This window comes from Podarcis filfolensis, assembly GCF_964270895.1.
Source record: "Podarcis filfolensis genome assembly, chromosome: 1".
Classification (NCBI taxonomy): domain Eukaryota; kingdom Metazoa; phylum Chordata; class Lepidosauria; order Squamata; family Lacertidae; genus Podarcis; species Podarcis filfolensis.
This window is the reverse complement of record NC_139604.1, coordinates 116,625,135-116,649,158: the sequence shown is the minus strand read 5'-3', so window position 1 is coordinate 116,649,158 and position 24,024 is coordinate 116,625,135. Positions and strand designations below refer to the sequence as shown.

Genomic DNA, 24,024 nt, shown 5'->3' with positions numbered 1-24,024 from the left:
TTTATTGCATGTGGCTTCTCTGCTCTAAATACAAATGTGGGCCTTATGCTATCAGCTGTCAGAGCGCTTTTGAGGGTAAGAGGATAATATGAAATGAACCACAAATTACAAGTATCTTGAACAATCATGAGACTTTTTATTCCAGTATTATTTTAACAGTGATAAAGAGGAAACATAATAATTATAATCTGTAACTACACCTGATAGTGCAATGAGGTTGTATACTTCTTAGTCAAATTCAGGATTATTCTTGAAGAGATATTCTGCCTGTTGATTTAAAATTTACCAAAAAAAAGTCACAAATTTTTCATACCGTAATATAGGTTTGTTTCCATACATATAGCACTGAACAGTGGCTTATACTAACATCATTGTATTTATTGAAACCCTCCAAAATTGTGCGATTGTTCACCATTTTCCATTTCTGTGCACTGCTTCTTGACCGCTGGACTCACTATTGGTCTCACCCACTCAATCCGCCAAAGTGGAGTGCAGGGTAGGGACCAAAATAATAATAATTAATAATAATAATAATGATGATGATGATGTCAACAAACTACCCCAGAAGGAGCACGACATGTTCCTCACCAGAAGTACTACCCCTCACCTAAAACCCATAATTAGAATGATATTGCAACACTATGCAGCCAGTTAGATTTGGCTATGTGACAGCGCTATTGGGGGCAAAGAAAACTGTTTGGAGAGTGAGCCAAAAAGAATTAATGAATTGTATAAAATGGATAAGAAAAATGGTTTTGCTTCTGAAAAATCCAAGTTAGAGACGGAGTTGTTGGATAATAAAGGTAAAAATTTTTATTGTTATTGTTGGAGTGGCATACAAAAGATGAACAAGTTAAATCTGTGATGATAGATTGGGCAAGAGACGTAGGACATAATATAATGTTTGAGGATTGGGAAAGACTGGAAGAAAGGGGTAAAGTTCACTGCATGTACTGTGTTAAAGGAAAATATAATGAAAATGATGTACAGATGGTATTTGACTCCTGTTAAATTAGCAAAGATAACTGTGATAATCTATGTTGGAAATGCAAAGAAAAGGAAGGAACTTTTTATCACATGTGGTGGACCTGCCCCAAGGTGAAAGACTTCTGGGAAAAGATTTATAATGAATTGAAAAAAATGTTGAAATACACATTTATAAAGAAACCAGAGGCCTTTCTTCTTGGAATAACAGGTTTGGAATTGCCCAAGAAAGATGTTAAATTGCTTTTGTATGCCACAGCTGCTGCTCAAATTTTACTAGCTAAAAAGTGGAAAAACCCAAGAATTACCAGATTGGCAGATGAAGATGATGAACTTTTCAGAGCTAGTCGACCTAACCGGAAGAGTCCGTGACCAGAAGGAGGAGGAGTATCAGGTAGAAAGCACAAAATTTTATGATTATCTAACTAAATTTGTTAAGTTAAATTAATTGGAAATAGCTTGCAGGTAACAGACTGGCTTAGGAATTAATATAAGTTAAGTGATGTTGAATATGTTTAATTTCGAATTGAAAAGATATAAGGATGTTAACAGACTAAGTCAAGTTTATAAGAATTATGATTTGGAAAGCCGTTAAAAGGATATACATGGAAATTCAACCAAAGGGAAGCGAGGAAGTCACTTAACAATGTTATTAAGTGTAATTTTAATAGGGTTATGATTTATGTTAGTTTATTTGTTTGTTTATAATTTTGTGAAAATTAATTTAAAAAATGATCAAAAAAGAAAAAAGAAGCAACCTGGAATCAACTGTAGTGCACAGTTTGATTTTTCACAGTTGAACAAATGAAGCAAATTTCAAAATCCAACTATTTGGGCTTCAAATGAGTTTTACTGGTGAAACTGTAGGTTGCCCACAGTGACTGATAGAATAAAGGCAGGACAGTACAAAAATCTTTGTTGGGTTTATGACCACAATGTAGCATGTCTAGAATTCACAAGTATGTAATAAAAAATGGGACATACTTTTTTTTTTACTATAATTGAAAAAGACAGACAAATACTGGGAAAATGCATTTCCTTACCAGAAAGTCAACAGGGTCATCTGGCCTAACCATGCAGCAGTGATTCAAGCCTTGCATAAGTGTTGGCATGACATGCTTCATTAAGTAGTTTCTCAACGGAATGGACTGAGCTTCCAGAAGCTCTTGTTCTTGCCGCTTCACTTCCTCCAAACGTTTATTCTTTAAAAATGCAGAAATAAATATATATTTAGGTTATGCTTAGACAGGATACAAAACCCAAAACAAATTTAGGCCCAGGAAATTTGACTTTATAAAATGCATTCCATTTTGTATTACTGGTTCTTAGTTCTTAAATTCTAAATAGATCTAAATACACATTGCTGAAATTTAACACTGCATACCTAAACCATTATGCACATGCCTCAAAGAAAATGTTAACACAATAACAAATGATTGAGGTCTGCTGTGATGTTTTCTACACAAATGGCATTCCATGTGGAAAATTCAATGCCAACTGTAAGCAGATTGTTCCATGTAGCAATCACACGTGTGTGGCATTCTGTGTTCTTTGTAAAAAAAAAAAAAAAAAGATAAATGTATAATCAGTCCCCATGTGTGATGAAATGGGACACACAGTTTGCATGGAGTTCTGCATATGAACTTGCTGTGTGTGTAATATCTTCTGTATGCACAACCGTTGAGCTATAGTTCCTTCCCCTATTCAGCTATTATGTATTCGTACCTTAATCTAAAACTTTAAGTACTTGGAAATATATTCCAAGTACTATGGTGTACAAACCCCCCCCCCCATAGACTGAGGTAAGTAGACACAATGTTGAGAACTTTTTAAGCCCGGGGGTGGGGGTGGGGTGTTGAGCTTTTTGCTCGAGAAATGCGACATGAAGTTTAGAGTTTATTTACAGCATTTATACCCCATTCAGCCATTCCCAGTGTGACTTACATACAATCAATTATAACAAAAATTGAAGGGTACATGAGAAGGAATTGGATACTTATATATGAGGCTGCTATTTAGACCAAACCGATTCATCTCAAAGTAAACTTCTGCATTCACTTTAAATAGGAACTATCAATATAGTTATGCAATCCCAGTGCAGCCTATTCATTGTGTTGCCAATGCTGCTCTTGAGTATATTTACTAGATCAGGGGTCTGCAACCCGCGGCTCCGGAGCCGCATGTGGCTCTTTTACACCTTTGCCGCGGCTCCGGGGCAGATACTAGCGAGGGGAGGAGGCGCATTGTGCGCCCTGACACTCCCCACTGTGGCGGGCGCTGTACTGGCTGTGACGTCGCATGGGGGCGGTGCGTGCGTTAGTCACGCACCGTCCCGACGTCACCTTCCCGCCCGCTGTCAGATCGCGGCTCCGGAGATATATTTGTTTTAAATGTTGCAATGGTTTTGCGGCTCCCAGTTTTTTTTTCTTCAGAAACGGGTCCAAGTGGCTCTTTTTGTCTTAAAGGTTGCAGACCCCTGTACTAGATACACAGAAGAAAACCATCTAAAATCTTTCAGTAATCTATTACTGTATCTCTTTGCCTGTAAAGTCACATGAGAGAAGCAGTGGCAGTGCCTCATGTAAAGAATTCTCTCCCTCTCCTCTTTTCTTCCCACCTGCAATGTGTGAATAGGCATTTGTGTGTGCCATGTTAGCATTTTTTGGTGTGTGTGTGGGGGAGGGGCAATCTCTTTATGTTAGAATTATCAAGCATTTGGGATTTACTTACCCATTCTTCCCAGTTTGCCATTTTTTGAGCCCTTTCCTCAGCTTCTTTTTGTTCCAAATCAGCCTTTTCTTTAGCTTCTCTTGCAAGGCGTTCTTCAGCTTGTTTTCGTTCAAATTCTTCCAGCTCTTCATCTGTCAAACCATAATTTCGAGGCTCGCCAATAGTTTTGATGATTTCTTTCGCTATAACTCTGTTCTCCAGACCTTCAAACTTTGATACATCTTTCAAGTATGGAGAGAGAAAAATGAGGAAACTTATTAGTTACACCACAGGCACAAGGTTACTTAGTTAAAATTGTTGTCCTACATTATTATCTTAAACATGACAATAATTGGAGTTGAGATGATTCAATGCTGGGCATTTTTTGGCAAATTGAGGCTGTTTGGGACCCCGAGTAACTGCTAGCACCTTGGGATTTACAGTTCTTATCTTGAGGTGGCTACTGAAGTCCCAGGGTCACTGTGCATTCTTAAGCCATGAGAAACAACACCTTGTGGCTGAGCCTTTCATAAGGGTCCATCTCCTGATTAGTTTCTGGAAAGTTCCAACAATCTTACCTTAAGATTGGTTGAAGAGCAAAAAGTATTCCAACCTAAACTGAACTATTTTCTTATTATCTTGGTGTGTGCGCTAAAATTATTGACTTATCTTAAAAACAAAACAAAACAAAACAAACATTCTGCATTGAGTTACAGGATCTTTGAATTGGTGCTCTTTTTACTATCTCAAATAAATATTGCTCCTATAGATTTCAGTGTGAGTTGTTAGAAAATTGCCCTGATTATTAGTTGCAGTACTTTGGCCTCTTGGTTCACTGAAGCTACCTTTACAGAGATTTTCCCCCTCCCTTTTTCAGTAGGGGATTTCAGGGGAGAGCGCTATGGTCCCTCTCATCTCTTGGTAGTTCCCTGAAGCTGGTTTCTCAAAGAGAAAGGAAGGGAGATTAAGAAATTAAATGCACTTTCAACTATACCAATATATTGTGGATGTATTTCTATTTCATCAAAATAGTTGAGAACAGTTTCGTCTTCTGTGTTTAACTCCCTGAAAAGATTCAGGGATCTCAAGTACCGGTCCTGAGCATAATGAGTTCCAGCAACAACAGATTCAGGGAGATTCATGATTCGATTTTTCAGGAATTCATCTGAAGCATTCAAGGAAATTACATAGTCTGTGGAGAAAAACATATATGAGAATTAATCTTCTGAGAATACCACACGGTTAGTTAAGTTAGGTAGAGAAGCTGCAGAAAAAGGGATGTACTTTCAATCAGTGTACCTTCTTTTGTTGTTAAAAATGGGATACTTTCAACCACCCTCTTATATAACCAGGGCAGATTTTGGTTTAAATACTTGGAACTGCCACCATCACATCTAGTTTGGCCTTAAGCAAAGCAAACTTACCAGAAATTATTACTTTGTCATAGTGATGAATTTTGCCTTTTAGATCATCCTCTTCCTCCTCGTCTTCAACTTTTAAAAAAACGCAATTAAGATGTCATCAATAGAAACTTTCACACTAAAGATTACAGTACTAAAAATGTCTAGTATCACTCAGCAGAGATAGGACTCTTCTCTTATGTTCTCTAACCATGCCCCAAACACATCCTAGCCTGCAGGCTCATAGGATCTTTCGTCCATGCTCCTCCTCCCTCTCCTTTTCATTTTTGTACCTAACCATGACATACGGCATTTTCACAAACCATGGCATTTTCACAAGTTACAGATATCCCTCAACCAGTTTGCTACCATATGTAGTTATTTTAAATGAGGTCTGATCTGTTGATTTTCCCCATACAAGCAGACACTCAACCACCCAAGATCCTCAAGGAGGCTCTGCAGATTCTCCCAACCAAGGTTTGTGTGTACAGGGCACAATAGTGTCCTCAATGCATTATAATACATTTCTGGAAAAAAATCTCTGTCAGAGGGCAGAACAGAACAGGATAAGTGAGATCCATGACTGACTCTCCTGCTTCTTTAAATTTTGGCAAAGAAATTGTAGAATGTACAGTAAGTTGTGAGTTGACTGTATTTGCCAAAATTTAATGAGATGGAAAAGGTACTCACAGATCTCCGTCATCTATTACTTGTTCTCACCCTTCCTGCCCCTAGGAATAATCTTTTATTTATTTTTCATAATTTATCTCAGAGTGGGAAACAGCAGCACAGTATAAGATACAGTCAAAATAATCAGTTTAGGAGAGGGGAAACAGCAAAATAGTCTTAAATTGTTTACGCTCCCCACCCCAGAGTTGCACTTTTTCACTATATTTTCAGATATAGCTACGACACTAAACCTAGAGAACAGGGAAACAAAGGCAAACAATAAAAGATGTTAACGTAGTTGAAACTCTCCAGTGTTTCCAGTGTTGCCCTTAGTGCAGAATTTGTTGTCCGTCTTGATCTTCTGGATTTTCCTAACCCTCGTCTCTCTCATATATGAGCTGCTAGTAACTTAACAACACTAGTGATCCTCGATAGAGAATAGATATTTCAAGTTATAATCATGAACACACTTGTTTCAGCATAATTCCACAATTATGATAAAACTACTTTATTGTAAATGTGGCCACTAGCACTTGTTACATAGTGCAATGTACAGTAACGACAAGTACAGTAGAGGACTCTTACTTACGATTAAAAAGATCCTTTGCCAAGTCGTAGGTCTTTGGAAACCCATCCAAAACATATCCTTGGTTCTTGCAAGGCATAGACATTAGCTTTTCTTTCATGAACCTAACCACAAAGCTATCATCCAGACGACCTAGTTTTACAGGGAAACATTATTAAATTTGCATAATCTTTTATAATTGGGGACGTGAGACATCCTGTTTTTTGCTGCCCTCTCCCCGAATTCACTAACAAGACACTGTATGTCATGCTGAGTATTGGACTGGAAATCTTATGAACTAGGTTTAACAAGATTCAGAAGGCAGACATGCATTTCACATAAGCTGCATGCAAATAACTAGACTATCTTTTCATCGCAAACAAGATTCACCTGCATTTTGCTCCATGTTTTCTTTAACTGAATCTAATAATTCCTGGGCTTCTTCTATGTTCTCCCCTTCTTCTTCTGCTTCTTCCTCCTCTTCTTCCTCCTCTTCCACCACTTCAGGCTCTACTATCTCTTTAGGAGCAACAATTTTCTCCTAGGGATGTAATAGGAAAGAAAATGCCACTCAAATTCTGGACAAATTTTGCCTCAGTTACAAAAAAATGACAGCAACTAAGCTGAGCCACTCTGAATGGAACCGCAAACCTGCCAAAGTTACTCTACAGCAACTCCATCTTTGATTTCTCCTTCCTCCTACCCCACTGCATGACATTGGTTTTTTAGCTTATGGTTTCTATACTCGGTTATGTATTTGAGTTAATGAATTAATCTAGTACTTATTGTAAACAAAAATAGGAATGGGCACATCTGTCAATGCTAGTTTCTCTTAGTTTCTCATTGTTCTGGCCTTAACTCAGTTCTTAGGTTGTTGTTTTTCTGTTACAACAACTCAGCAAAATAAAATTCCAGTTTATTGTTGGACAACATTGTTTTCACACATACATCAAACAGGCAAAATAAATACCTTAACTAATTTTTTTTACAGACAAAAGAACGAAAAAGGAAAAGGAAAAAGGAAAGAAAGACCCTTTTATCTTTGACCTTGCCATCTCATACAAACCCACTAGTTATGGTACAGCTAAAATACATACACAGAAGAGAAAGAGAAAGTGTTACTGGAATGCTCAGAATAAAGACTTGACTTTTTCCCCTTTTTTTATTTTTATTTTTACAAGGTTGTGTTTTTTCCTTCTCCTTTTGAGATAAATGTTTTGGACATGGTCACACCACAAGTAAAGTCAGGAAATATTTCAATTTTTTCTTTTCGGTTTTTTGTTTTGTTTTTGAGGAACAGAGGGAGAGAAAGAGTTTTTTTAAAAACCCACCACACTTCAAAGCTCCCCCCCCCCCGTCGTTTGGTCAACTGGAGATCGCATTATAAATGACTGACCTCGTCACAATATATATATAAGTAAACTGGGCCTTGAGGTTTTCTGTGGGGAGAAGAGGCAGGGTGGGGGGCAGTACCTTAACTTCTCCGCTCCCCCCAACCCTGCCTCCCCCCAAAAGTGGCATAATGGGAAAAGTAGGTGGAGACCTTTCCCCACTTTCATTCCACTCCGAATTGGGAAAAGGGCTGCCCCCCCCCACTCTACTTGATGACAAGTGACCACAGCAAAAAGGGGGTAGCGGGGAGGAAGAGGAGGGGACATTTTACGACAGGAGTTTCAAAGGTGAACTGGTCATGCTGGCATTTTATTAAAAAAAACCTCTTAAGTTTTTTTTTTTAAAATGTGTGTTTTTTAAATTTACTCTGCCTCCTAATTGTCTCCATTGGTTTTCTGCTTCTTGGGATCGCCGTCATCAACCTTAGCTGCCCGCTTCCCTGTGGGTCCCTCAGCCTCATTGCCATCTTCTTCACCTTCTTCCTCGTCCTCGCCAACTTCTTCTTCTTCTTCCTCCTCATCTACTACATTGTCTGCTTTCTGCTCCCCATTTCCCTCGTTCTCAGGGGCATCTCTGCCATTTTCTGGCTCTTCCACGATTTCCTTCTCCTCTTTCAAGTCCTTGGTGGAGATCTCAGAGCTGGTATCCACAGCAGCGTCTGACATGGCTGGCTTGGGAGTTGTGCAGGCATATTTCAGGGTGCGGGGATCTATCTCTCTATATCTATGTAAAATAGAGCTAAAATACAAAAATAAAGACCCCAGCAATGTACAGGTCCACCAGTGCGTGCCTGGGGAGCAAGAGGAGGAAGAAAAGGGGTTTGGTGGGAAGAGGAAAAAACAAAAAACTCAGAGAGCCGGAGCAAGCAAGGCAGAATAATGCAAAGATGGCTTGGGATGGAGCCAGTGGGCTTAACTCAGTTCTTAGTTCAGTCTGTGATTCCTTAAAAAGGTCTGCATGAAAATTCATCTCTATTTTTGTGTGCATTTCGCCTGATATTTACCTTTTTCTGCACGTTCCTCCAATATACATGTTTATATGCATTATTTAGTTGGAGAAGTATAAGTTTTGAGGAATAGCTGTGTTTTGGTCTGTTTATTGGTTGAGAAAGATTTGTTTTAATTAAGGAAGATCTGTAAACTTGAAAATTAGGTAGATTTGCATTAACATATGAAGAAATCTATCAAATCCTTTCCCTGATCCGTTAAGACTAGAACCTGTTATTACTTAATTCTTGTTTTTATAATATTGTTTTACTGTTTTTTTCTGTTTTTATGATACTGTTTAATTGTTTTTATGTTGTATTTTTAAATACCACTTAAGAGATTTTTAAATATTAAGCAGTTTAGAAATGCTTTTAAATAATAAATAAACAAATAAAGTCTTTCCACATCATTTTAATGCATTGTGACAAGATCTTCATACACATTTTCACTGGAGCATCAGCTTTCCAGTCAATGATGACTGAATGAATATAATCCATGAATACTGAATAGCCATACTGAATTACCCTTTAAGTAGATCTGCAATCTGGACACGTCTTTGTAATGACACTTGCCATGTATTAAAAGTAATGCACTAGCACAAGAAATAATTTCTTTAATTTGATATTCCTTCTCCTTTTCATTGAACTGACATCGTTGTTGGTTGTTCTTGGCAAAAATAATAATAATAATCCACTTTGCGTTTTCGTTTTTTTGTTCCACTTCAATCTTACTTCATCTTTCTTATTCAAATGCAGACTGCTCCTGCAGCGGCTTGGGAGGGCCATCCCGGTGAACCTATGTCTTGTGGAGGACCTATAATCTCAGGCTTGACCCTGTCAAGCGCCAGCCCTCCATCAGGAGGCTGAGAAGGAAGATGCACCCAGTATCTAAGCTAAAGCCTAGTTACACCTGTAATCAGTAAAGTTGTGGCCAATTTTAAACTAGGCTTTCGCTCCTTGGGGTGGGGTCACTGCGAGTGGGTCCACAATGTCCCAAACTTTCTTTCTTTGATATGCCCTAGGGGGCAAGGCAGAAAGGAGGAGTTTCCCAGTCCAATAACAGCACCATCATCCATATGTTATACTCAAAAGCACATCTCACTAAATTCAACTACTCTCGGTAAGTGTGCAAAGGGTTTAAGCCTAAGTTGGAAATTGATGACAGAATCAAGTCAAAATGAAGCCTGTTTCAGCACAACTAAGTTAACTTTTGGTAGACCATGTTCATAAATGTCTATAAGCTATCTGAAATTGGATCAATATATTATCTTAAATCTACAATCCTTGTATCGATAAGGCTAAGAATGGCACTATAGTGAAATTCATTATTTGACAATAGGTCTGTAAATATTCTAATATTTCTACTGAAATAGTGCAGCAGAATACCAATGAGTCATTTACTGGAGGAAGAGATTATATCAAGCATCAGAACAAGAAAGATAAAATGCACAATCTAGACCTATGTAATGAACCGTAAACAACTTATTTTTAACTGCATCCAATGGTAATTATGTCTTCTGCCCACATTTTCCTAACAACTTTTCAGTTTATTTCCAATGAAACAGTGACCTGCTTACCAAATTTTCTATGGCTTTAGCAATCACATCCTTTATTTTAATATGGTGCACCTTGTAATGTTTACACAGTTCTTCTGCAATGGAAGTTTTTCCTACCCCAGGAGGGCCAAGAATACAAATCTTGACGGGCTGAAAGAGAAGACATGGAAATGTGTTTATTATAATAGATAGTCTTTGCATCCCATGGCCAGAAGTAAAACGAATGGCAAAGGGTACAACCCTATACTCAAATATGGCCAGTTGGTGAAACGGAATATATAGTGCCACCACAACAAATATGCCAGTGGAATTGTTGATGGGAAACAATGCTGGTGTTGTTCCACAAGCCGAGATGTGGCGGTGGAATGGTTAAAGCACAGGGAAAGGGGACACTAAGTTGTACCTTATCCTCCTTGACTACAACCACCCTCCCTTCCATCAACAGCACTACATTAGCCTTAGACGTGGCACAAAGTATCTATCCCCCACCCCACCCCCGATTTTAATGAAAGGAAATAGCCACTCTGCTCAGTAAGCCCTACTGAGTCCAATGAAACTTACTCCCTGCTAGCAACATCTTACAATATATAAATAAATAGTAAAGGTAAAGGAACCCTGGATGGTTAAGTCCAGTAGAATTTGACTAGGGGTGTGGCGCTCATCTCTGCTTTCAGGCCAAGGAAGCCAGCGTTTGTCCACAGACGGCTTTTCTGGGTCATGACGATTGCCACAGCGCACAGAAACTTTGTTTAACTTCCTGTCACAGTGGTACCTATTTATTCACTCAAGCTGGTATGCTTTCAAACTGCTATGTTGGCAGGAACTGGGACAAAGCAACGGCTCACCCCGTCATGCAGATTTGAGCTGCCAACCTAAAACTGGCAAGCCGAAGAGGCTTGCTTGGTGGCTTAGACTGCAGTGCCACCCACGTCCCTCCAAAAAATAAATACTATGGTTTCCTGGGATAGTTCACATTTCCTCTTCTAAGAGCATATATTGCACCACCTATGGATTATAAAATAACATAAAATATTATTTATTTACCAGTAAGCCTCGACTTTGCTTGTATTCCTTCACTACTTGATCAATGTGCTCCACTATTCCTGCTTGAGCAACCCACTTAATGTTGAAATTCTCCTTCAAATATACAGCTTCCATTCGCAAGTTCACAAGTAATTCATCCAACTGTTCTTGCTAAAGAAAATGCAATAATTTATTATAATGATGCACTCTTATTAACAGTATTTACGAATGACTTTTCAACACAGCGTTGATGAAAACAATACAAAGTGTAACACCACAATTGTAAAACTAATTAAGAATAGTAAAATACACATTAAGATAAATGGAAAATCTCAGTTTTGAACTGCTTGGCAGAATACATATTTATGAGTATTTCTAAATAAGAGTATTTCTACATCACCAACTCATAAGAACAATATCATGGCAGTGTACATAAAATCATTAAAACACCACAAATATGTTTTAAGCTGTTTCCGAAACACAATCAGGGAAAAAGCTAGATGAGCTTCTCAAGTGTGAGCATATCTCCATGCCCACATCCGAGAAGGCCCTGTTCTTGGTAGATGATAATCCAACCTCACAAGAGAATAAAACCTAGAATACGTGGGAAGGTGCTGCTTGAAATAATCAGGGCCCAGATTCTATAAGGCTTTACAATGTAAATTAAAAAAAAGACCTTTAACTGGACCGAAAAATAAGCTCATAAAGTATGAAAGCCATTCATTTATTTTGACTCCCACATTCTCTCCAGTAAGTCCACTTCTTCTCTCTCTCATTCTCCCTGTTGATTAAAAAGCTTGACTACTGACCTGATTTTAAACATATAATTTGGCACTGCATACATCTTTTTAAAACTGTAACTAGCAGTTGCTGTGACTTTCAATCCTAACCCAGTCCTGTAAACCCCTCCCCGTAAAAAATAAAAGCAGTATAAGGCAGTCACCACTGAAGTCATGTCAGGGTTCTTTAATCCATTAGCACTAAAGAGTGCTGTTATCTTCTCTGGCAGAAAATATTGGAAGATAAAACAAATACCGTTAAATCTTTGTTTAGGAAAGCATTTTCTCTTGGAACCTTCTGTGTTTTTCCTGGACCAACATTTCTGCTGATGCACTGTTAAAGAAAAATACTGGGTAAGTTTTAAACGCAGCAGTAATAAATATCACACATGCAGAAAGAATAAAAATAGATTACTAATTGTTTTAAGCCATAAGGCCATAACAATAAGAACCAATTATCGAGTAGTCAGGTGCCAACAAAAAAAGCACAGTACACCAAAAATTAATATTTGTTCAGAACTATCCCTGCAACACTCCATCGAATTCCTTTGTACAAGATTGCTGCAAATTTTGGAAGCTGTCATAGTGGACTGAGCCACCTGCTTTGCAGTTAACATATTTTTCCTATTCAGCAATGCTGCAATGCTGTGGCCCTGAGGGGGCAAGAGGCTCCATTGGAGCTCCTTTTTTGTAGGTGGAGAAAGAGGCCCACATTAAGCAGAAATCTAACTTTGAATGCATCTTATGGGAGGCTGCAGAAGGGTTTGCAGGTGGTTCTTCTCTAACATCAGGACTCCAAGGTCATCAGTGGGATGTACAACTTTTTTTTAATAATAATAATAATAATAATAATAATAATAATAATAATAATAATAAACAAACCACAGAAAGAGGAAAAATGCAGACACTCCTTTCACTCTGCTGCATGAAACTGCCAAAGGACAGGAAAACACTGTTCACCCACCTTCAGTTTTCCTTTCCCCTCCCTTTCAGATTGCACTCCATGTCAACTTTATATTACAAAGGCTAATACGAAACATTTTTTAGAATAATCTCCAACAGCCCTTCTCTGGCAGTTTTGTATAAGGGGTATTCACTGCCCACAAATATTGACCTGCAAATAATTTTTCATATAAAACTGCTTTTAGGAATTATTTCAATATAGCTTGGGAAGCTTGGTGCTCAACACAGACAGTTAGTTAATCGAGTAAGTCATAACATAATGAAGGTGTTACACATATTCTGGCGATCAGTGTTTATCCCCAGGACTACAGGGCTCAGCCAAATTTTGTTATGCATTCACAGCAGATTAGCCTTAATGTGGCTGGACGCGACCCACCACTCAATCCTATGCATACAGAATGATCAAGGACAAGGGTTGTATTTGCTAAATATGTCGCAGCCCTAGGTTAAGGGGACAATCAGATAGTGTAGATGTGAGAACTGTTCTTCCTTCAATATATATTATATGCCACATATTGCCAAGCAGTTGTTCCTGGAAGGTAGGTCATAAGGGAATGTGGATTTTAGTCTGCAAAAGGTTTCCTGCCTCTGATTTAGGACTGCAGTCCTTGAGATTTGTTGCAGAGGTTCAAAGTCTTTAAGAAAGAATAATAGAGAGACACATGACAGTCAAAAGTTTTAAACTGCTTTACCTTCACTATTTCACTAAAAGTTTGTATTGATTCGTCCACTGCAATAAGGTAATGTGTTCTTGGCCTATGATCTGCTATATTCTGTAACACTCTGCAGGGGAGGAAACAAAAGATACAGTTGTCAGTCACTCAATCTTTAACATTAATATAGAATAAATACACAGAATACAAATACTATAATTCTTCAAACTCAGGGAGACAAGTTTTTATGATGCCTCCTTCTTTCTGCAACTACCTAAAAATCTGCTCCAGAGGGTTAGCATGGGAGGGGCTACAGGAGAAAAAAGTTGGCAAAAGTTGCCTTTCCCTTAAATTTCTGGAAGCCTCCGCCGCCATTCTGTGAACGGAATGACTCATGCAATTTGCAGAAGGGCATTTTGGATCCAACCCAGTCAGTCTAAACTATCTGGCATTAAATGAAGATGTCCCTCACATGTCACAGCTGAGACATACCCATGCAGCTGGAATATCAGGATGGCTCAACCCTTTCAAATGGAAGGTTTGCCAAGGATCTGGTTGGACTCTGCCGCAAGGAACTTGGAGGGAGCACAAATGTAAAAAGGTATTTCCCCAGGCCCTCCTCAAAATGTAAGGCAGGAGACTTACAAATACAAATTATATGGAAGGAACAAAAATCAGTGGATATAGTTGTAGTCAGATAGCAGCTGGAGGCGGGGCATTGTTTTGTTTTTATTATGTATTTCGTGTTTCTATCTTGTATTTTTATGCTGTGAACCATCCCGAAATCTTCAGATGAAGGGTGGTATACAAATTTAATAAATAACTATACAGTGGTACCTCGAGTTACAAACGCCTCAGGTTACAAACTCCACTAACCTGGAAGAGTTACCTCAAGTTGAGAACTTTGCCCCAGGATGAGAATGGAAATCGTCTGCCAGTGGCACAGCGGCAGCAAAAGGCCCCATTAGCAAAAGCACACCTCTAGTTAAGAACAGTTTCAGGTTAAGAATGGACCTCCGGAATGAATTAAGTTCATAACTAGAGGTACCACTGTAATGGCTTCTATCTCATTTTTAAGAAATTTATCGTGCTCCATAGTAACTAACTTCAACTATTACATGTGTATGGAAGAGCCATAGTTCAATGGTGTACATGCTTTTTTCAGGCAAAAGGCCCCTGATTCAAGACCTATTATCTCCAGGTAGGGCTGGGGAAAACTCCTGCATGAAACCCTGGAAAGTCATTGCCAGTCAGTGTTGACAATATTGACTAGAGGGGCCAAGGGACTGACTAGGTATATGGAAGCTTCCATGAACTTATTATTAAAAACATAAAATGAGAAAGGTACTAATACAGTTCATGAAAGCTTGCCTCTTGTTAAGGACAATGAAGTCTTAGTATATTTTACAATATTAGGCATGATTCCTTTTTAGGATGTCTCAAAAAATGAAATCAATTTTTAAAAGTCATCCTTCCTGGAACCTGAACAGATAAGCATACCTTTGGGTAACACTGATTCTCATTAAGGAAGAAGATGGAAGCTGAGATTCCTGCTTTGCAGGGGATTGGACCAGACAACCCTTGGGTCCCTTCCAACTCTACGATACTATGATTCTAACCCTGAAGTGAGGCATGGTTAAGAAGTATACTTACGCTGCTAAGTCAACAATGTGAATGGTTGGAATAGCATTTCGTCCATCTCCAAAAATTGGTATTGCCGGAGTCTCACCAAGCCAAGATAACTGAAAAAATAATTGCAGAGTATCCTAAGTTGGTAACTTTAGTATATGTGAATGAGGAATCACTCACTCCAGTTGCTACCTCATCAGCTAGAGGAGTCAAATTAACAACATGTTTTATAGGATCTGAGTTCTACAGCTTTGCAAGTTTTCACATACTTGCAAAAGAAAATGCAAATGAAGGTGAAAGAGTTCATGGATAACTGCCTTGTCATGGCGAAGGGGCTTGAATAACTCAGAGAAGCTATGAGCTATGCTGTGCAAGGCCACCCAAGGTCATAGTGGAGGGTTTTGACTAAACGTGATCCACCTGGAGCAGGAACCAGCAAGCCACTCCAGTATCCCTGCCAGGAAATCTCCATGGACAAAAACAACAGGTATATAGAAAGAGTTCAACTTGGTGCCTAATGAAAAAGCACATGTTCCTGTGACCTGTCACCATTGATGCATCTTCACCAACACAACAGACCACATATTTCACTACATTTTTAGGACGCAGAACACATATGCTAATTAACACTGAACAAATTATTTTGCAAAACTCCTAAAACCCAGTTTGAGGGGGCCCTGATGGACCCCTTCCTCAATTGCTAAGCCCTGGTAGTGACAGCAGCAGTAGTCCAATTATTTGAGTCTAGCTGCCATTATAATTCCTCTAGTGCCTCTGGGGTAGTGTCACTTAAGGGCAATGTAGAAAATTACAATGGCAGCTAGACTCAGGTGCCCAGTAGTGCTTTAAGCATTAGGCCAGAATATTTTAAAGGGGGAAATCAGTAATGGCTCCTGCTGGGGCCCTGGCCTTGCTTTGGGCTACTCATTGCTCCTTCATTAAGTTGTAACTTAGCATTCCGATGCTGCTTAGTGTTTTTCCACACCTGCCAAATTTTATATTTTAAAGGAGGCAGATTTAGGCCATACCATACTTGGCCATAGAAAGTCAACTTGTGAGACATGGGTACAAGTTCTGCCTCTACCATGGAGTTATTGTGCGGCATAGGGCAAGTCTCCCATGTGCTCCATTGCAGTCCTCCATTCAGAAACTAGGAATAGCAGCACACCTCCAATATTTCAAAGAAGAAAATAGGACACTCTTGGGGCACTCTTAGCACCCAAATCTCTGAGAATGGCAATTCCAGTAACTCAGATTAAAGATGTTCTTAAAAGGCGTTCCTCAAAAGTCCCCTTGGAAGACAAAATAGGGACTATTCCTGTATAAGAACTGGAACATATGTAATAGTGGTGGTCTAGATCAGATTTGCTGACAGAGGAGCACAGTAAGAACTGCAAATTTAAAATGCTCAATGAGAATAGCATAGATTCCATACAGCAACTCATTTAAATTTCCCAACTCGAACACAGTGCTTGCCACAACATTCTCCTCTCCCTCTTATCTCTTTCCATATTTCCATGTCTACCTTTATTTCTTCCTAGGCTGACTGTGTCATCTTTAGTGACTGATAAGTAAGCTGGAGAACAGCCTTAATGCACCCAGTAGCACGATCAGGAAAAGCTGAAATCTACAGCTCAACCATTTCAATTCTTATGCTGTTCCTTCATCTGTTACATAGAGGGGAGATCACTGTGGCTGCATACACAACATACATTTAAAGCACATTCCCTCACCCCAGCATCCTGGGAACTGTGGTTTGTTATGAGTGCTGGGAATTGTAGCTTTATGAGGGGCAAAGCACAGTTCCTAGTTCCTTTTCTTTCTTCTAGATGCAATATGGTCAACATTGGTGTCCAGGCAGCTGGAAGTCTGCACCCTGCTAGTTATATTTTAAGGAATTCTCATATCAGTGCACGGTTTTCTGAACCAGAAGTAAATCCTCTGCTAAACTTGTAAAGACCTAATGCCATTTCATTTTACTACATAAGAACAATTTTGCTGGATCAAATGAAATATCCATCTAGCCTAGCATCTAATTCCAGTAGAGGACATCTTTCCGCATGCTCACAGATTTAAGAATGTATTAAATCCACTTTCTGACAAGTCCTGCAATATTAACTATCATCCAAATTACCTTGAAATATATCTACCTTAAAGAAGTAGTGTAAAAGTTTTTCTTCAGCTCCATACTGAACACCGGAAGCAACAACATACGTATTAAATTTGCTTTTCGCCTGTTGATAAGAGTAAAAGGTATTGTGTTAAAAAATGAAAAACATTTTACAAACCTAATTTAAGGCAAGTTATTCATTTTCTTATTTATTTAAACCATTTATATCCAGCCCTTCCGCAACAAGTCCAAGATGACAAATAGCATAAGAAAAGGCAAAGAAGTAAACTCTACACAAATCTGGAATGGAGTTACTAAGGCGATTGGAAGGCATCTTGTATGCCTCCTTCCAGCAACTCCTGCAACCAAGCTGGTGTCAAAATATTGCCCTGCTTTCCTTTGGTCCACATCAGTGAGGCCGAGGGGAGGGGGCTTGACGTCTGGGCAGCTCAGGACCTCCATAAACACTGCCAAGGCTTGCGCCCCAGGAAGGTAACTTCAGTGCTAACACAGTGATTTCACTTCATCCCTGGGGCATACTCCATTGTCTCTCAAGACAGACAGATGACAACAAACCTAGGTTACAACTGCTTGGCTACCATGCAATAGTCCACTGTTAACACTGCAGGTCATAGGATTAGGTGCCAAGGATTAGGTGTTTTCCACCTTTCCTTATACAGAGAGGGAGCTAATGTGGATTGTGGTGTTCAGAAACTGGCTGGTGCCCCCCTCCAAGTCTCAGAATCCATCACAAAATTTATATAATTTTGTAGTGTAGATACACTCTTCATCTTTCTTTTTAAAAACGATATATAATTTATTTTCCATCAATACTTACGATTTTTCCAAGTTTGGTAATAGTTTTTTCAGCATTAGTGTGTTCTATAAAATTAGGATGGGGTTTTCTTCGACGATAGTCTTCTTCAGTGAAAGGTATTTCTGGATCTTCCTGGGTGGAGAGGAGTAAACAGAAAAAATAAAGTTTCTAAAACTGTATCCTTTGGTATCATTCAATTTTTATTGTGAAAAAAGCAAAATGATTTTTTAAAGTAAATAATTGCATTCCTAATATTAGTTAATTGAAGAGTCATTGTATGAAATAGTAAGAATTAATCCCTGCTTCTTGTGCTAGAAACTATTTAAAAAAATGGAAATGCAGTTCAAATGGAACTGTGCCAGGCAAGTGTGAGAAATGAGCCTGCACCATATATTCTGTCACTAAAATTTATGGAAGGCAAATAATTCAAGTGCAGGTTTACCTGCTGAGGTCAATAAATGTCAGAGGTTTCTTGACTTTTTCTGCTACTCACCGGATCAAGAGGTTTGCTTCTTGCCCAGGTCATTATTGTTGAAAGCAGAATGAACACTTTCTGCTTCTCAAACTTTGATGATTCCGCTTGTATTGCTGTGTAATTACATTATAGTGTATATGTTACTGAATGTTGTTTTTTTAAAATCCTCTACTTACATTTTATGACAAAATGTTTTCTTTCCCCAAATTAGGGTTAATGCTGTACAAAGACTTGCACATACATATCAAGACTTCTCACTTTCACCCCTGACAGCAATCCATTGTTATGCATCCAAAGATATTTCAGAAGCCTGTGGGTGGAGGAGGCTCAGAATGGGAGACATTGAGCTTTTACACACAATTTCGATCCAGCTAGATGGTTCAGCATGTGGATCACTATCTAAATCAGTAACCTGCTTTGTAAACCACTTATGAGGGGTTTTTACAATCAAGCGTATATAATTTTTATGAAAAAACAAAATAAAATGAATAAAAACCAGATGTGCAAATGGAAGCTGTGTACAGGATTCCTCCTATGATTCAGCTAATAAGATTATATACATGTGGCCCTGTATGAAGTTCAGTGATAGCACAGATCAGCCATTTGGAAAGGTTTAGTCTGAGATTAGTCCACACACAGCCATTTCCCATCCAATGGCAACTGCACATGTTTTCCAGGGCTCTACACCTTGGTTGCTGGGATATACACAGTCAATCCCAGGCAGTCTTTTGGATTAGGCCACAGAGATGGGCATAAACTGCATCAGAAATAGGCAAATCGTCTAATTTCAAATTCAGATATTGTGCACCTGTTCAACTTGACCACACCATTTAAACCAGCACAATCATTTGGGTGAACATTCACCCAACATGCATGATTAAAATTGTATGTGTGAGCTAAGCCAAACTATGCTCTTCTAACAAGAGGATAAGAAACTGAGATTTCCCCAATACCACCTGGTAAGTTCAAGGCTGAGGGATTTGAACTCAGGTAGTGCCAATTTGAAGTCTCAGTCTGCTGAACCACACTAGATCTACTGCTTCACTTCCCAAAGTTGATGAATGTGCCATACCCATTTCAGATTAAGAACAAATTGTACTAACCAGTTGCTGCCCAGACTGCTTCCTCAATCTGTTTTACATCTTCAGTGATGTTATAAATAATAATGTCACACTCTAACAGGCGAGCTAGCAGCTCTTCTCGAGAAGATATCTAAAAACAAACAAAAGCTATAAGGAATTATTTCCCTGTATTTAGTAATAACTTTTAGCAATCAATTCTTCATTTTTAAAGAAGAAGAAAATCCTCTATTTTTTATCCTCTAACAATTTTAAAAGAGTGGAAGCTGGGGTTGGGGTGATGAGGATTTTTGTTTATTTGATTAATAAAAAAGGTAAAGGACCCCTACCTGGACAGTTAAGTCCAGTCAAAGGCGACTATGGGGTGCAGCGCTCATCCAAGGGAGCTGGCATTTGTCCACAGACTCAATCACTTCTGGCACAATGGAACATCATGATGGAAACCAGAGCGGACGGAAACACCGTTTACCTTCCCACTGCAGCAATACCTATTTATCTACTTGTACTGGCATGCTTTTGAACTGCTAGGTTGGTTTATAACTACCTTTCACTCCAGGAGGATCCTGAAGGGACCTTACAGTATAATTAGATAGGGCCTGCTTTTACTCCCTCCAGCATATATATTCCGTCAAAAAATCAATTTCTTATTAGATCATTGTGGCTTTTATCTCCATTGCCATCTAACTTCCCTGACTGCTGGCACTTGGATACTGCACTGACTGGGTAAACTTAAGCAGTGAATAAAGAGGGAGAGAGATAAGCAGGGCGAAGCAATGGATATAGCTGAAGGTGGCTGAGGGTTCTTCTTTTACAGTGTGAGAGATTGTGATCCACTCTAGTGTTCTGACTGCTGGCTTAACCGTGTTCAGAATTCTCAAAAGGTAGACTCAGGCTGTTCTCACATGGCAAATGTCAAAGCCAGGCTCTCAGTCATGATGACTACCTTAAGTCTCACTGCTTAGCCCTGACAAACTTTAGCTACTGTAGACTGTAGCTTTTAGGTTTTACAGAATTAGAGTTATCAAATGTTTATGTGGCTATACATTATACTACCTTCTTTTGATTTATTGATTTCTTTCCCTGCTGTTTAATAAAGGTGACACCTATATCCCCAAGTATTTTAGTAAATTAAAGAAGTGTAATACTCACTCCATATGCTTCCACAGCAAAATCTGGTTTTGTACTAGTCTCCTGTGAAAGAGTTCCCACTACTTGGTATATTCCTTCCTTTGGTTTCAGAGGTGAAATTTCAACAGCTGATCCACCTTCATCTTCTTCTTCCTCTTCCTCTGCTACTTCTTCCAGAGAGGCTCCAACAGTACAGCTCGCTAGATACTTGAAGTATACAAGAAATGACCAGTGAGATAGTGTGAGAGAATTCCATTCATAGTGATATGGTAATCAGTTTTCTGTTTCATAATTGTGCTCATTTGGACATAACAACATACCATGGTGTGTTGCTATGACAACATGCTGCCATGAGCTATGGGCTTGTCCACTCCCCCTTCATGTGTAAAAAGAGAGAACCTGAATCCTTCTTGCTGTGTCCAAATACAGTGCAAATCAAAGTTTAGCTTGTTAAATAATGAACAGAGCTTCAGTTTCCTTACCATGCATATGAAGCAGGGAAAAATGGGAGCACACAAACCCAAAGCTCATTGTGCCACATTCTGGAAACAATAAACCTTTGTTTATACCTCTGTCCAACCTTCCTAAGATGGCTGTGAGGGCAAAATTAGGGAAGGGAGAAGAATCATGAAAGTTACCAGAAGCTCCGTAGAAGAATGAAGGCTGGGATAGAAATGTAATAAATGTATATATTTTAAATAACCTTTAAAGTTACTCTGAGGACAGACATTTTATTTTGAAACTCCAACATCTGCAGCTGGACAATACTTTCATTAACAGGACTAAAAGGTAAAAGGTAAAGGTAAAGGATCCCTGGACGGTTAAGTCTAGTCAAAGGCGACTAAGGGGTTGTGGCGCTCATCTTGCTTTCAGGCCAAGGGAGCCAGCGTTTGTCCACAGACAGCTTTCTGGGTCATGTGGCCACCTTAACTAAACCACTTCTGGCACAACAAAACACTGTGATGGAAACCAGAGCACATGGAAATGCAGTGTACCTTCCCGCCACAGTGGTACCTATTTATCTACTTGCACTGGCGTGCTTTCAAACTGCTAGGTAGGCAGAAGCTGGGCCAGAGCAACAGGAGCTCACCCCATTGTGCGGATTCGATTAGGGGGCGCAAATTACTTGCCTTGCCCCGGGTGCTGACAACCCACGCTACGCCACTGCTGCCCACCCCCCTTCTTTTACGAACCAACATGTTTCACGTGTGTTGCGTTTTATTTTAAGCGACTAGGGGTAACACCTCACATTCACTTCTTCTTACCTCCCCCAAAGCAGTTGGAAAACACACACAGGTTCTTTTTGTGTGTGTGGAGGGGAGGAAGTATTAAAAGATAAAAAGTAGTTTCTTCACACATCAGATCAGCCCTTCTCAACCTTGCCCACCCCGCAGTGTAATAGCTGGAGTACAATCCCCAATGCCTCTGAATGAATACCAGCTGCTGGAAACCACAGGTGGCGAGAGCACTCCTGCTTGCATCTGGTAGGACTGCCAACTTGGCCCCACAACCGCGGGTGCCCCGGGGGCTGTGGGTGCATGCGGCGTGCAAGCAGCGAAATGTGTGGGTGCCTGGCCCCGGGGAATTTCGTGGATGCTCGAGCACCCAGGGAGTTGGCACCTATGTTGGCCACTGCAAGAACAGGATAATGGACCAGGTGGGCCACTGGCAGGGCCGGCCCCAAGACATTTTGACACCTGAGGCAAACAACAAAAGGATGCCCTTCCAGGGAATAATAATAATAATAATTTATTTATACCCTGCCCTCCCCAGCCAAGACCAGGCTAAGGGCAGCTAACAACCAATAATAAAAACAAGTTGATTAAAATACAATTTAAAAAACACGATAGAAGAATGGCAGATGAAGATGATGGATTTTTCGGAGCTAGCCAACCTAACCGGAAGAGTCCGCGGCCAGAAGGAGAAGGAGTATCAGGAAGAGTGGATTAAATTTAATGATTACTTAGTTAAATATGTTAAGTTAAATTAACTGAAAACAGCTTGCAGATACTTAATTGGCTTAGGATTTTATTTATGTTAAGTGATGAATCAATATGTTTAATTTTATAATGTAAAGATCTAAGGTTGTTAATGTTTAAGTTAAATTTTATAAGAACTGTGATTTGGAAAACCGTTAAAAGGATATGCAATGAAATTCAACCAAGGGGAAGCGAGGAAGTCACTTAACAATGTTAATGAGTGTAATTTTCAATGAGGCTATGATTTATGTTTGTTTGTCTTATGTGTTTGTTTGTTTATAATGTTGTGAAAACCAATAAAAAAATTTTTGGAAAAAAATACAATTTAAAAAAACAAGATTAAAATACAACATTAAAACATTAAGAAGAATGGGGTGATTCTTCTCATGGCCACCTCATGAGAAGAGAAGACTCCCTGGAAAAGACCCTGATGTTGGGAAAGATTGGGGGCACAAGGAGAAGGGGATAACAGAGGATGAGATGGTTGGACAGTGTTCTCGAAGCTACCAGCATGAGTTTGACCAAACTGTGGGAGGCAGTGGAAGACAGAAGTGCCTGGCGTGCTCTGGTCCATGCGGTCACAAAGAGTCGGACACGACTAAACGACTAAACAACAACAATGAGGGAAAGAGGGTGGGAAATAAAGAGCTACATCAGGAACTACTGAGAACCTGCTACCCCTAAGGGTCCTGCACGCCCGAAGCGGTTGCCTCAACTTCCCTCCTGGGCGAGGCGGCCCTGACTACCGGGCCTCGTCAACCCACTGACGCTCCGCGACCATCCGCCTCCGGCCCTCACCCTCCCCATGTTGCTGCCGCCGTAGGTGTCCAAGTGGTTGAGGAAGATCCTTTGGCTCCGAATAATCTCCTCCGCCTCCGCCACCGCCTCCTCTTCCTCCGACATGGCTGCGGTTGAGAGGGAAGCGCAGGAGGTTGCTAGGCGACCAGGGCGCGCGCGCCGGGAGAGGAAGGAAGAGGAGGAAGAGGCGGGGCCTTGGGAAGAAAACAGATCGCAGAACGGGAGACGGACAAGAGGGCGGGGCGGGAGGAAACTGGGCAGGGCTTCCTCCTCGAGGAAAGGGGGCGTGGCCAATGGAATAATGTGAAAACAAAGAGATTGCGCGTTGACT

The 24,024-nt window shown here is 39.8% G+C and overlaps 3 protein-coding genes across 4 annotated transcripts in view; 1 reads left to right on the top strand and 2 right to left on the bottom strand.

The window, feature by feature from the left end:
• The window catches only part of LOC310746343 (uncharacterized protein), a gene marked incomplete at its 5' end in the record, with an annotated part of 432,823 nt that overhangs the window by 392,877 nt on the left and 15,922 nt on the right, over positions 1 to 24,024 (top strand). The window lies entirely within an intron of this gene.
• AK7 (adenylate kinase 7) lies at positions 117 to 23,851 on the bottom strand. Of its 2 annotated transcripts, none has more exons than XM_083613846.1 (18): positions 23,694 to 23,851; positions 20,938 to 21,123; positions 19,813 to 19,921; positions 18,728 to 18,822; positions 18,256 to 18,366; positions 17,458 to 17,541; positions 15,332 to 15,420; positions 13,718 to 13,808; positions 12,319 to 12,396; positions 11,305 to 11,454; positions 10,282 to 10,410; positions 6,718 to 6,868; positions 6,352 to 6,480; positions 5,118 to 5,186; positions 4,688 to 4,885; positions 3,715 to 3,935; positions 2,028 to 2,186; positions 117 to 267 (listed from the first exon to the last, which is right to left on the bottom strand). In XM_083613846.1, the coding sequence occupies exons 1-18, from the start codon at positions 23,796 to 23,798 to the stop codon at positions 229 to 231; spliced, it is 2,193 nt and encodes a 730-aa protein (XP_083469972.1). In that variant the 5' UTR covers positions 23,799 to 23,851; the 3' UTR covers positions 117 to 228. The 2 variants fall into 2 exon arrangements, with proteins under 2 accessions (XP_083469972.1, XP_083469973.1); XM_083613847.1 differs by lacking the exon at positions 23,694 to 23,851 and adding an exon at positions 21,237 to 21,678.
• Positions 7,757 to 10,274, bottom strand: LOC310766096 (uncharacterized protein). The gene has a single exon (XM_083622043.1). It carries the CDS (start codon positions 8,382 to 8,384, stop codon positions 8,094 to 8,096), a length of 291 nt encoding a protein of 96 aa, XP_083478169.1. The 5' UTR covers positions 8,385 to 10,274; the 3' UTR covers positions 7,757 to 8,093.

Coding starts and splice junctions, on each gene's coding strand:
- AK7 (XM_083613846.1), bottom strand. CDS start 23,798: ATGTCGGAGGAAGAGGAGGCGGTGGCGGAGGCGGAGGAGATTATTCGG. Junction 18,823..19,812: donor AGCAGTCTGGGCAGCAACTG/GTTAGTACAATT, acceptor GTAATTACACAG/CAATACAAGCGGAATCATCA. Junction 13,809..15,331: donor CACATTGTTGACTTAGCAGC/GTAAGTATACTT, acceptor CCTCCCCTGCAG/AGTGTTACAGAATATAGCAG.
- LOC310766096 (XM_083622043.1), bottom strand. CDS start 8,384: ATGTCAGACGCTGCTGTGGATACCAGCTCTGAGATCTCCACCAAGGAC.